Source organism: Notolabrus celidotus, chromosome 15, assembly GCF_009762535.1.
Source record: "Notolabrus celidotus isolate fNotCel1 chromosome 15, fNotCel1.pri, whole genome shotgun sequence".
Lineage (NCBI taxonomy): Eukaryota > Metazoa > Chordata > Actinopteri > Labriformes > Labridae > Notolabrus > Notolabrus celidotus.
In genome coordinates this window covers 20,560,917-20,572,605 of record NC_048286.1, presented here as the reverse complement: position 1 = coordinate 20,572,605, position 11,689 = coordinate 20,560,917, and the positions used below count along the sequence as shown (strand labels likewise).

Sequence of the window (11,689 nt, the reverse complement as noted above, 5' to 3'; positions counted from 1 at the left end):
ACTATATTTAATATTTAGATTTATCATTTAGATTTAACATTTAGATTTAACAATGTATTTAACTTAATATATTTTTCACAACAAAATTGAATTTGAAGAAGATCACAAATATTGCTCTAAATGTGATTTTTAAAAAGTGACTTTTAAAAATGCACTCTTTATTGGACTCTTATATGACATTTTGGAGCTAAATGTGGAGAGTTGTTATTTTCAGTGTGCACAACTTTACAAGTGCCAACCACAGTGAACATATGTAATGCCACATAAGCTTATTAACGTACAAAATTGTTTTGCCTCTTCATGCATCTCTAAAGTCTCATGACTTTGTTGTTTTCGGTGTGCTGCAGCATAGGTGTGTTTTACAGAGTTGGCTCCACAGACTTTGGCTCGCATCCACAAGAATGTGGTGTGACCCGTCTGGGCAGCGCCCTCTGCTGCACATCCCCTGAACCACTCCGCTATCCGACAGCCGCAGCAGCAGCAGCAGCAGCGTCTCCCCTGTCACCACCGAGGCTGCCTGGTCTCAGAGGCAGTGTGAACAGCAATAAACCGTCTGACGCGTAAAGCGACGACCTGCTGACAAAATGGTGAGACTGAACAGCCTTTCATGCTTTGGTGACACTGTATTTTATCCATTTTGTATAAGGTGTAAGGCGAGATGTCAGCCACTCTGCGTAATAACCTTCATGTATAGCTGTTACGGTGCAACAAGCTGTCATGGAGCCTGACAGGTGTGAGAGAAGCGGGCTGTATGGCGATGCTGTGTGATCTGATAAAGGCTGTGAAAGTGATCAGCTGGGTCATACGCAGCAGATATCTGATAAAGCTGCTGCAGGGCTGTGGCCTTTACTGCACGGCCCGCTTTGCCTCACTGTGACGTTCATAGCAAAGCCTCTGAAATGGAGCTATTGCTGTCGCATGACTGCAGGAATATAATTTTAATACACTGTGTTAGAGGAGACGCACGGGCCTGACATGTCCTGTAGCGCAATAGCGGAGTGTGGATCAGATTAAAAGGAACTGCGTCATACTCTTACTCTACTTCATACAACAGACGAACATAGTATAACAGCGCCGCGTCACTGACAGGGAGAAGTACAGTACACACGAATGTTTAAAAAACAGGTTTTTTAGTACATTTTTTAACTACAATAAGTTATATAATCAGAGTCTTTGTGAACGTGTGAACACCCTAAATGTAATATTTTAATTTCATGTTGTTGGCTACATGAATGCTAGTCATTGTGTTTACTGGTAAATATGTACTTGTTTTCTTTCTCCATATTAAATTAGACTATATCTGTTTGGCAGACTATGGTACAAATATTTCTAAAAATGCCTGTATCTGTATTAAAGTAATGATTTCATACTTTACTTCAGATTTTTGCAGTCTTTAAAAATTAAATCTGATCTAAGAGGATTCTCCCTTTTTTATCTATGTACATTAAACCTTCATTTAAATAGTTTAAGCTGAATTCAAATATGAGATGAGGTTGTTTTATTCCCAAGTGACTGTGAAATGGTTACAGCTCGACCCACTCTATTGCAGCATGAGTGGTGACTCAGTAGTTCCTGATCTGTTGCTTACTTAGACACCAGAAGGTAAAGTCTTCATGTGTTGCCCTCACTCCTTGCTGATGGATTCAGTTACCAACGTGCCTTTCTTTTTATAACTCTACTTGGAATAAGATTTGGTAGTGGACATAAATAAATGGCTGCTAATGATGAATAAAATGAGCCTCTGCCTGGTGAATGTAAATAATTGAATGTAACCTCTCTCCTCAGGTGAACTTCACTGTGGATCAGATCCGTGCCATCATGGACAAGAAGTCCAACATCAGGAACATGTCCGTGATTGCCCACGTGGATCATGGGAAATCCACTCTGACGGACTCACTGGTGTCCAAGGCGGGTATCATTGCTTCATCTAGGGCTGGAGAGACCCGCTTCACAGACACTCGCAAAGACGAGCAGGAGCGCTGCATCACCATCAAATCAACGTATGTGGTGCAGAAAAATGGGTTGAGAAACAGCTCTGTTTGTTTTTAGCAGCATATTAAAGTTAGGGTATAAAATCTTGAGTTTATTTTATTTTATTATTATTTTAATCATAGGACAGCTGAAGAGAGGCAGGAAATGTGGGGAGTAGAGAGTGGGGGAGGACATGCAGCAAAGGGTCCACCGACCAGGAGTCAAACCGGCAACCTCTGCGATGAGGACTGTAGCCTCTGTATGTGAGGCGCTTAGACTGCTTGGCCACCAGCGCCCCTTGAGTTTATTTTTAATTAAAGAAATATTCATGCCCCCCAAAAAACTAATTTGAATAATTTGGAGGGCAAACTATGTTTAAAGGGGGTTAAACCTCAAATCTCTGCACCATCAGGACCGTGTGACTATAACTTGATCAGCTTGATGATGTAAACAACTCCACAATGTTTTATAAAATCACATATCAAATCCTTGTTGGTGCACAAAAATGACATCGTCCCGCCACTTCAAACAAGCACAAGAGAAGTCTGTCACTAAACTGGCATCAATTTATCAGAAATGAGTGCCGACATGTCAAAACATTAACTCTTAGTTGGATTCTTTTGATGGAAAAAAAAAGTGATTTAGTTAGAGCAATCTTAGAACACAGGACTATGTTATGTTCACATGAGAATATATTTGTTTACACTTAACCCTGTCGTCAGTGAGGACATGATAAAGTGATAACAGTATGATACACAGTTAATATAAAAAAATGTCTTCTTGGTCTTAGTTGTCCACAGAGATGACTGCACAATTAAGTTATTGATATGAAATAATGTAATGCTTCAACAGTCTAATGTCTGACAGTATAATAAAAACCTGTATTGATTCATTATCACATTGTTTGTTTTTCAAGTGGTTAAAATACAACTAATCTTATAATTTAGAATAAAAAATCTCAGCAATAGTTTTGCAGAAACAGAGTAAATGTTTGCGACCAGAGAGCCTTGATACAAGCATTTAAAAGTCCCACTGTCCTGTTGTCCACTCAGCATGTTTCCATCTAGATTTCAGTAAATGCAGCAGTATTGACATTGATCCCCTGGTATTTGCTGAAATCATCCCAGTTGAACCAGTTTGAAAGAACGAGTTTCCGCTCAAAATGTCGGCCCATTAGGGTGATCTGGTCTCTGTGGAGACAAGTTTTTCATGACTGATGCAGAATTGTATCCAGTTTGCTAGCTTTTGAGTGCCCCTCTCTGTTTTTCAGAGCCATCTCCATGTACTACGAGCTCGGAGACAACGACCTGGCGTTTATCAAGCAGTGTAAAGACGGAAACGGCTTCCTCATCAATCTCATTGACTCTCCAGGTCACGTTGACTTCTCTTCTGAAGTCACTGCTGCCCTCCGAGTCACTGATGGAGCCCTGGTGGTGGTGGACTGTGTCTCAGGTAATTATATAATGATGTAATCCCCTCCCCATCTTTCACACCTACACATATACCTTCTTTATCACCCAGTCTTACCTGCCTGTTTCTTTTGTCAGGTGTATGTGTGCAGACTGAGACGGTACTGCGGCAGGCCATTGCTGAACGCATCAAGCCAGTTCTGATGATGAATAAGATGGACCGGGCTCTCCTGGAGCTGCAACTGAAGGAAGATGCTCTCTATCAGACCTTTCAGCGTATCGTGGAGAACGTCAACGTAATTATCTCCACCTACGGAGAGGATGAGGGGGGACCCATGGGGAACATCATGGTGAGGCAGATGCTCATTCACCTCTCAAAGATGTATTTGAATACCTGTTCAAATTTTGCTGCATACAATTTTGAAGCATTAAAAATTTTCCCCTCTTAGATTGACCCTGTTATAGGTACAGTCGGGTTCGGCTCTGGCCTCCATGGCTGGGCATTCACCTTAAAGCAGTTTGCTGAGATGTATGTGGCAAAGTTCACAAAAGGAGAATCTAAGCTGGAGCCGGCAGAGAGGTGTAAAAAGGTGGAGGACATGATGAAGAAACTTTGGGGAGACAGGTAAACATAGCAGCACTAGAGATATACACAAAGCTCCTGTGAGGAGTAGGTTTCATTTAAGGGGGTGGTACAAGGCACTACCAAGATGACTTACAAGGCTAGACATAACAATCCCCATCCATCCTGGAAATGCGATCACTTCCTAAATGCAAAATGGCAACATCCAAAATATAAAATTCCAGCCTTCAAAATGGTCATCCACAAACAAAGAGCTAGGTGTGTCCTAAGGTGTGCTCTGCTGCACCTGTAACCACACTAATCAGTAATGTCACAGTGTACAGACTACATCTGCAGTACTCTTCTACAACCCCAAATTCCAAAAAAAGTTGTGACACTGTAAAATGTTGATAAAAAACACATTTTTTAAAAATTATTTCAATCGTATATTTTATTGAAAATAGTGCAAATACAACATGTCATATGTTGAACCTAAAATATGTTGTTGTTTCATGAAAAATATACTTTTTGAATGTGTTGCCTGCAACATATTTCTAAAAGTTAGGACATAGGTTAGGTTAATTTGAAAAGGGTAAGTACATGATCAGGTATACAAAGTATATTCCAGAGAAGCTTGGGCTCTCATGTAAAGATGGGAAGATGTTCACCACTCTGTAGGACACTGCATGAGGACATAGTTCAACAATTTCCGAATGATGTTCCTCAGCATAAAATTGCAAAAACATTGGGGGTTTTTCATCATATACAGAAAAAATAATACTGAATGGCTGTGATCATGGAGCCCTGCATTAAACAGACATGACTCTGCAGTGGAAATCATGGCAGGGGCTCATTATCACTTCCAAAAAACGCTTTCTGTAAACACAGTTTGTTGCTGGATCCACAAATACTGGTTTGAACAGTTCAGACTAAAGAAGAAACCGTATGGTAGCATGATCCAGAAATGCTGGGTACTTCTCTGGGTCGGTCGGAGCCCATTCAAAATGAACAAAGGTGACATTGAAATCTGCTCTCTGGTCTGACAAATCAAAATTGGACATTGTTTTTGGAAATCATGGATGCTGTGTTTTCCACTCTACAGAGGAGAGGGCCCCACTGACTTGTTATCAACAGTTCAAATGCTTAACAATGCTTTAATCAATAAATGAATCAACCTTTATTTATACTCGAGAGATCATTGTGGGGCAACCCTCATTTACAATGACATCAAGTTAGTTACAGTGACATTTAGAAAAAATAAATAAATAAACAAATAAATAATAATAATAATAATAATAATAATAATAATAATAATAATAATACATTTTATTTATATAGCTATATAGGGGTCATGTCATTTCTGATTGTTGTATAAATATGTTGGTTTTGGAAGAAAATACACGTGATTAAAAAAAATGATTGGTTTATGAATATTGTTTGTACATAGCAAACACTGTAAGAGCAGCAGAGGACCAGAAGTTGTGGTGTGTGTGTCAGTGTGTGTGTTTGTGGATGTATTGTGTTCAGCAGCAGGGAGGCAGAGCAGACCCTGTTCTTCTCTCAGTCAGCTTCCCTCCAGTCACATGAGCATCTCCTCACCAGTAGACTTGAAAATCGCTCTAACTTGACATTTACTCCTCGGCAAAGGCAAAGATTAACATATTAAAAAAATCCTTCCTAGTGCCCACGCACGCACAAACGACAAGAGATAAATTAAATTGAATATTTGGATGGTGTTCATATCATAAACCAGCATCTCTTTCCTGGCGAGGCTCACCTCGCCTTCTCACGCCTCACAGGGACTGAAATAAGACCCCCTCCTCTACTGAAGTGCCCCTCGGGTCAACAGTTTAAAAGTGCCATAGATTCTGATCCCACTTCACAAATAACACACATTAAAAGACAGAATAAAAGAAACAAAATAGAAACACAGTGACTATAAAAACATTAACAGTTAAAAGCAGTTCTGAACAGGTGTGCTTTGAGCTGGGATTTGAAAGTTTGTAGGTCAGTGGAGTTGCGTATGTGTTTGGGGAGGGAGTTCCAGGCAGCAATGGAGTAAGCCTTGTCACCCCATGTTCAGTGCTTGGTCCTACAGGGTGGGGAGAGGAGGTTTTCATTGGAGGAACGGAGACCACGGGAGGGGTTGTGAGGGGGAAGCAGGTCAGTGAGATAGGAGGGGGCCAGGTGATGGAGGGCTTTGTAGGTCAATGCGTTGTGGGACAGGAATCCCCCAGAATAATCAAACAACAATACATCAGGAGTATCATAAGTCATCGAATAGGATACTTATTTTTTTTGATTTGGAGATACAAACAATTAAAGATCAAATAAAATAATACAAATAAAAGGAGTTGTATGGAATTGACTATAAAAGCACTAAAATAGGACTTTTGATTAAAATGATACAATACATATATACAAGTAAATGTACAATTAAATCAAAACTAATAAACATATACAAACACAGTTAAAAAAGTTATACATACATTTATCAACACATTCCTACTTGCAAACCCAATCCATTCTAAATGTTTTCCCCATTTTTAACATAATTTGCAAATCTGTTTAATCTTTACACAGCTTCCCAACTTTTTTGGAATTGGGGTTTTACATCACTGTAGTTTTAACCACGTTTTTAACAATTGCAAGTCATTTCTTTAAGTAGTAGCTCTTTAGAAACAACATATGATACCAGAGAGGATGGTTTAGCTGTCATTTGAAAATTATTATAACCACAAGAGGTCAGCAACCACAGGATTTACAGCTGGTGTTCTGATTTTCAATTCTCAAATAAAACCTACAAAGCTTGACTTTGTTAATGACATATATTGCATAATTACAACACAATTATTGTCCAACTATCAATAACTTGATTGTCATGACTTTATTCTATATTTATTTGTACAGATATTTTGACCCAAGTGCTGGCAAGTTCAGTAAGTCTGCCACCAGTCCTGATGGCACGAAGCTTCCTCGCACGTTCTGCCAGCTTGTTTTGGACCCCATCTTTAAGGTAAATGGAGAGAAAAAAGACTAATACCCATATACATATAAGTTAGTTGAGCTAGGACTTAGCTTTCATGATGAATATCTTGTGATCTACCTCACTACCTCAAAGCCTGTAAGATTTAAACATTTCTAACCATGGAACATGTTGCAATAACAATGCACTGTAATAGACCACATGTTTATACAACCTGGAAGACACTAAGCTTTGATTTGTTTAAGAAATATCTAATTTCTCTACAGACAAACATCTTGTACCATAACAGAGATCACAAAGATCACACATAGGGGCTTTTAAAAGAGTTGAGGAACGATTTTAGAAAATACTTTTGACCCTGGGTTGTTCTCCTACTGTTCTTAGGTGTTTGATGCCATCATGAATTTTAAGAAGGAGGAGACAGCCAAACTCATTGAAAAGCTGGATGTCAAATTAGACACAGAGGACAAGGAGAAAGAGGGGAAGCCCCTGCTGAAGGCCGTAATGCGTCGCTGGCTGCCTGCCGGAGAGGCTCTGCTCCAGATGATCACCATCCACCTGCCGTCCCCAGTCACTGCACAGAAGTACCGCTGTGAGCTGCTGTATGAAGGGCCAGGAGACGACGAGGCTGCCATGGGTCAGTGGAACATTTTCACACCAACACACACCTAAAGTTCTTGAGATAAAATGAATAAAAAGTGTTCTTTAAATTTTCATGTTCATTTCTTACTGTCTCTGCTCTCTTCTCAGGTATTAAGAACTGTGATCCTAAGGCTCCTCTGATAATGTACATTTCTAAGATGGTCCCCACCAGTGACAAGGGTCGTTTCTACGCCTTTGGTCGAGTCTTCTCTGGCTGTGTGTCCACCGGCCTGAAGGTGCGCATCATGGGGCCAAACTTCACCCCTGGCAAGAAGGAAGATCTTTACATCAAACCCATCCAGAGGTGAGCAGGTTTTTGTACAAACCACCACTAGTGGAATGAGATGTGTGGAGAAGAAAAAAGACAAGTTCGTATTCCTGCCTTTCTGGTGGGTGTTAACTTTAATATAAATTGGCAGCCACTTTATATACATGCCCTTCTATCTGTCCATTCAGGACTATTCTTATGATGGGCCGGTATACGGAGCCTATTGAAGATGTCCCATGTGGCAACATTGTGGGTCTTGTTGGAGTAGACCAGTACCTGGTTAAGACAGGAACCATCACCACCTACGAACATGTTACGTATTGCTTTTTTTTCCCTCATGTATGGACTGTTAATCAAATGAGAATTGACTGATTGTTACTACAACACAAACACAATGAGTCTTAAAACTTGTCTCTCTGTTCACAGGCCCACAACATGAGGGTGATGAAGTTCAGTGTAAGCCCTGTGGTTCGAGTTGCTGTGGAGGCCAAGAACCCTGCCGACCTGCCCAAGCTGGTGGAGGGTCTGAAGCGTCTGGCCAAGTCTGACCCCATGGTGCAGTGCATAATTGAGGAGTCTGGGGAGCATATCATCGCAGGAGCAGGAGAGCTCCACCTAGAGATCTGCCTTAAGGACCTGGAGGAGGACCACGCCTGCATTCCATTAAAGGTGAGACAAGGGGGACCGAGGAGCAGAGCGTTCTCTACAAGATGCTTCGCTTGGTGATATATGGTGGATACAGCTCCACACACAGTACAGTTGTACAGTACAGTACAGTACAAATTATGGTAAAGGAAAGAGCAAGGGATACACTAGTGGGATAGCCTTGGCAGGAAACAGTTTTTCCAGGGCTAAATGTATTTTTAGCCCTGGACTGCATTATTATGTTTATTATTTTAATTATTATTTCAATTATTATTATTTTAATCATTGCTTTAACATTTATTTATCTAATTTAATTATTTATTTATCTATGTATTTCTTGTATTCATCTGATCTTGTTAACGCAACCTTATTTCCAACTTTTCTTTCCACTATTACTTACTTTATTCATTTTACTGTATTGATTTTATTTTATTTTTAAGTGTTTTATTTATAATCATGCCTTTTATACTTTTACCATTGCTCTTGTTTTCTGTCTCTGTTATTCTGTGAAACGCTTTGGGCTGCATGTTTTTATGTATGAAAGGTGGTATAGTTGAAATAAAGTTAATAAAGTTGAGTTGAGTTGAGCTCTTATATTCCAATAAAAAGTGTTGAGATAATACAAAAATGACTATTACTATAAATGAAAATCTTAAATCTAAAATTTAAGTCTAATTTTCATTGAAACACATGAAAATAATATTTATAATAAGCTCAAGCTTCAACCTTTTTTGGTCTGTATTTTTAGTTTTCCATATAAACTGTCAATGTTTTTATTTTTTGTTAATGTGTAAAGGAGACAATAATAAACTTTTGCTGCTACTTCTAATACATGTACAGACTTACTCTCATTTTTGACCCCCTTTTCCTTTCTCTCTTTTCAGAAATCAGACCCAGTTGTGTCTTACAGAGAGACAGTGATGGAGGAATCAGACCAGATGTGTCTGTCCAAGTCCCCAAACAAACATAATCGTCTCTTCATGAAGGCCCGTCCGTTCCCTGATGGCCTGGCTGAAGACATAGAGAAGGGGGACGTCACTGCCCGGCAGGAGCTCAAGGCTCGCGCTCGTTACCTCGCTGAAAAATATGAGTGGGAAGTGACAGAAGCCAGGAAGATCTGGTGCTTCGGTCCAGACGGCACAGGGGCGAATCTGCTGATTGACGTAACAAAAGGAGTTCAGTACCTCAACGAGATCAAGGACAGCGTGGTGGCTGGTTTCCAGTGGGCGACCAAAGAGGTTGGCAGCGGTTGATGTGATGTGTTCTGATTATTTTTACATGTCTACATTTGTGATACAGTACTTGTACAGTCTTGAGAATAATCTTGCAGTTCCTGTCTTTGTTCTGCAGGGGGCTCTATGCGAGGAGAATATGCGCGCTATTCGCTATGATATTCATGACGTAACACTCCATGCAGATGCCATCCACCGTGGTGGGGGACAGATTATCCCCACAGCCCGCAGGGTCCTGTATGCCTGCCAGCTCACTGCTCAGCCACGACTCATGGAGCCTGTTTACCTGGTGGAGATACAGGTTTGAGCAGAAGGCATAATACCTTCAAAATTAATCTTTAAAATCAAAATGTTAAATAACCCAAATGCAGAGGTTTTCCAGATTTTTGTGAAAACTTCACGTTTTTCAATTCGTTTTTTCTGACTTTAGTATTGAAGAATCACACATTCTGTCAATGTGCAGAAAACATCCACATGCCACTTTCATACATATCTGATCTCTGTGCTTCTGGTCTGTACAGTGCCCAGAGCAGGTGGTCGGTGGGATTTATGGTGTGCTGAACAGGAAACGTGGTCACGTGTCTGAGGAGTCCCAAGTGATTGGCACTCCAATGTTTGTGGTGAAAGCCTACCTCCCTGTCAACGAGTCCTTTGGTGAGTGTGTTTGAGTCTGTTCTGTGTGAGGTCTTTTGTTCCAGGTTCTAGCTCTTATTCCTGAACTCAAAAAAAGAAAAATGGTCTTAGCCTTCTCCTTCTTTTTAAGTTTAATTCAAATCCAATCCTTTATTTCAAATTTTCAGGGTTCACAGCTGACCTGCGCAGCAACACCGGAGGCCAGGCCTTCCCTCAGTGTGTATTTGATCACTGGCAGATCCTCCCAGGAGACCCCAGCGACCCCACCACCAGACCCTCTCAGGTCGTTGCTGAAATTAGGAAACGTAAAGGTCTGAAAGAGGGCATTCCAGCCCTTGACAACTACTTGGACAAACTTTAAACACTGACCCTTGGATTATAAAATACCAAATCAATCTCCAAACCCTACCCCGTGGGCACTTTAATATCTTTGCACAGGCTTAAAGATACATTGCACAATTTGTTTTGACTTTGAGTCCGGAGCAGAAACAAAGCTGAAGCCTTGTTGTTAGCTAGTGGAAACAACAATGCTTTTTCATTTCACAGCTACAGTACACCAAGTGCCTAGGGTGAGGGTTTTGGGGAGCAATTAGATCAAAGTTTTCCTTGTTTCTTCTATTCCTCCACATCTTCTATTCCTCCACCTCATCCCCCTCTCCTCCCCTATATCTGTCAGGATGGGCCTGTACAGCACTGTGATACTGCTGCTGCAATAATGCATATTTAAAGGGATCATGGTCAGATTAAAACATGGAAACAAAGTGTTACAGAAGTCAAACCCTGGATTGGACCTTTGTTCAGTGGATGTTATTAATAAAAACATTCAACTCATGATGAAAATGTGACTGTTATTTCTTTAGTTGTCTTAGGGAAATAATTCCTCAATTATTAGCTTGGTGGCAGTGAGTTAGAATAAATCTTCAGCACCAATCTTACTTGTTTAATATCAACCAAGGCTACAGGAAGAATCGAGTGAGCCTAGCTTCTCACATGGAATCAGGAAACTATCATTCCTTATCATCCAATTGAAGACAGCTTATTTCAGAAGAGCTTTGTCCAACAGCACCAAAATCTACGTTTCCACATCTCTGAGGCACACATTTGATATCAATAAATTAGTTGGCTTAAATGTGTAGGTGCAAAAACAACAGTATGCAGTTTTATAGTGGTTATTTTTTCCACTTGAAGGTATTCCAGAAGTTACCCAGGGTGCTTCATTCAAAAGGAAAAATAGTTGTATATGAATCATGTCAAAAATCTAATTTACCATAAATTACAAGCAGCATTGGGGACTCATGCTGTTCTTTTTTTAATATTCCAGCATTTTTTCTGTAGTTATGT

General features: G+C 40.2%; 1 protein-coding gene across 1 annotated transcript; it reads left to right on the top strand.

Moving 5' to 3' along the window:
- The first annotated feature begins 320 nt into the window (after positions 1-320).
- On the top strand, positions 321-11,188 carry LOC117826468 (elongation factor 2). The gene is made up of 14 exons (XM_034702548.1): positions 321-587; positions 1,786-2,000; positions 3,242-3,423; positions 3,519-3,730; positions 3,830-4,005; positions 6,853-6,958; positions 7,313-7,565; positions 7,679-7,874; positions 8,027-8,150; positions 8,265-8,507; positions 9,368-9,721; positions 9,834-10,016; positions 10,237-10,369; positions 10,516-11,188. Exons 1-14 carry the CDS (start codon positions 585-587, stop codon positions 10,707-10,709), a joined length of 2,574 nt encoding a protein of 857 aa, XP_034558439.1. The 5' UTR covers positions 321-584; the 3' UTR covers positions 10,710-11,188.
- The last annotated feature ends 501 nt before the right edge of the window (positions 11,189-11,689 follow it).

Coding starts and splice junctions, on each gene's coding strand:
- LOC117826468 (XM_034702548.1), top strand. Junction 4,006..6,852: donor AAGAAACTTTGGGGAGACAG/GTAAACATAGCA, acceptor TTATTTGTACAG/ATATTTTGACCCAAGTGCTG. Junction 10,370..10,515: donor CCCTGTCAACGAGTCCTTTG/GTGAGTGTGTTT, acceptor TCAAATTTTCAG/GGTTCACAGCTGACCTGCGC.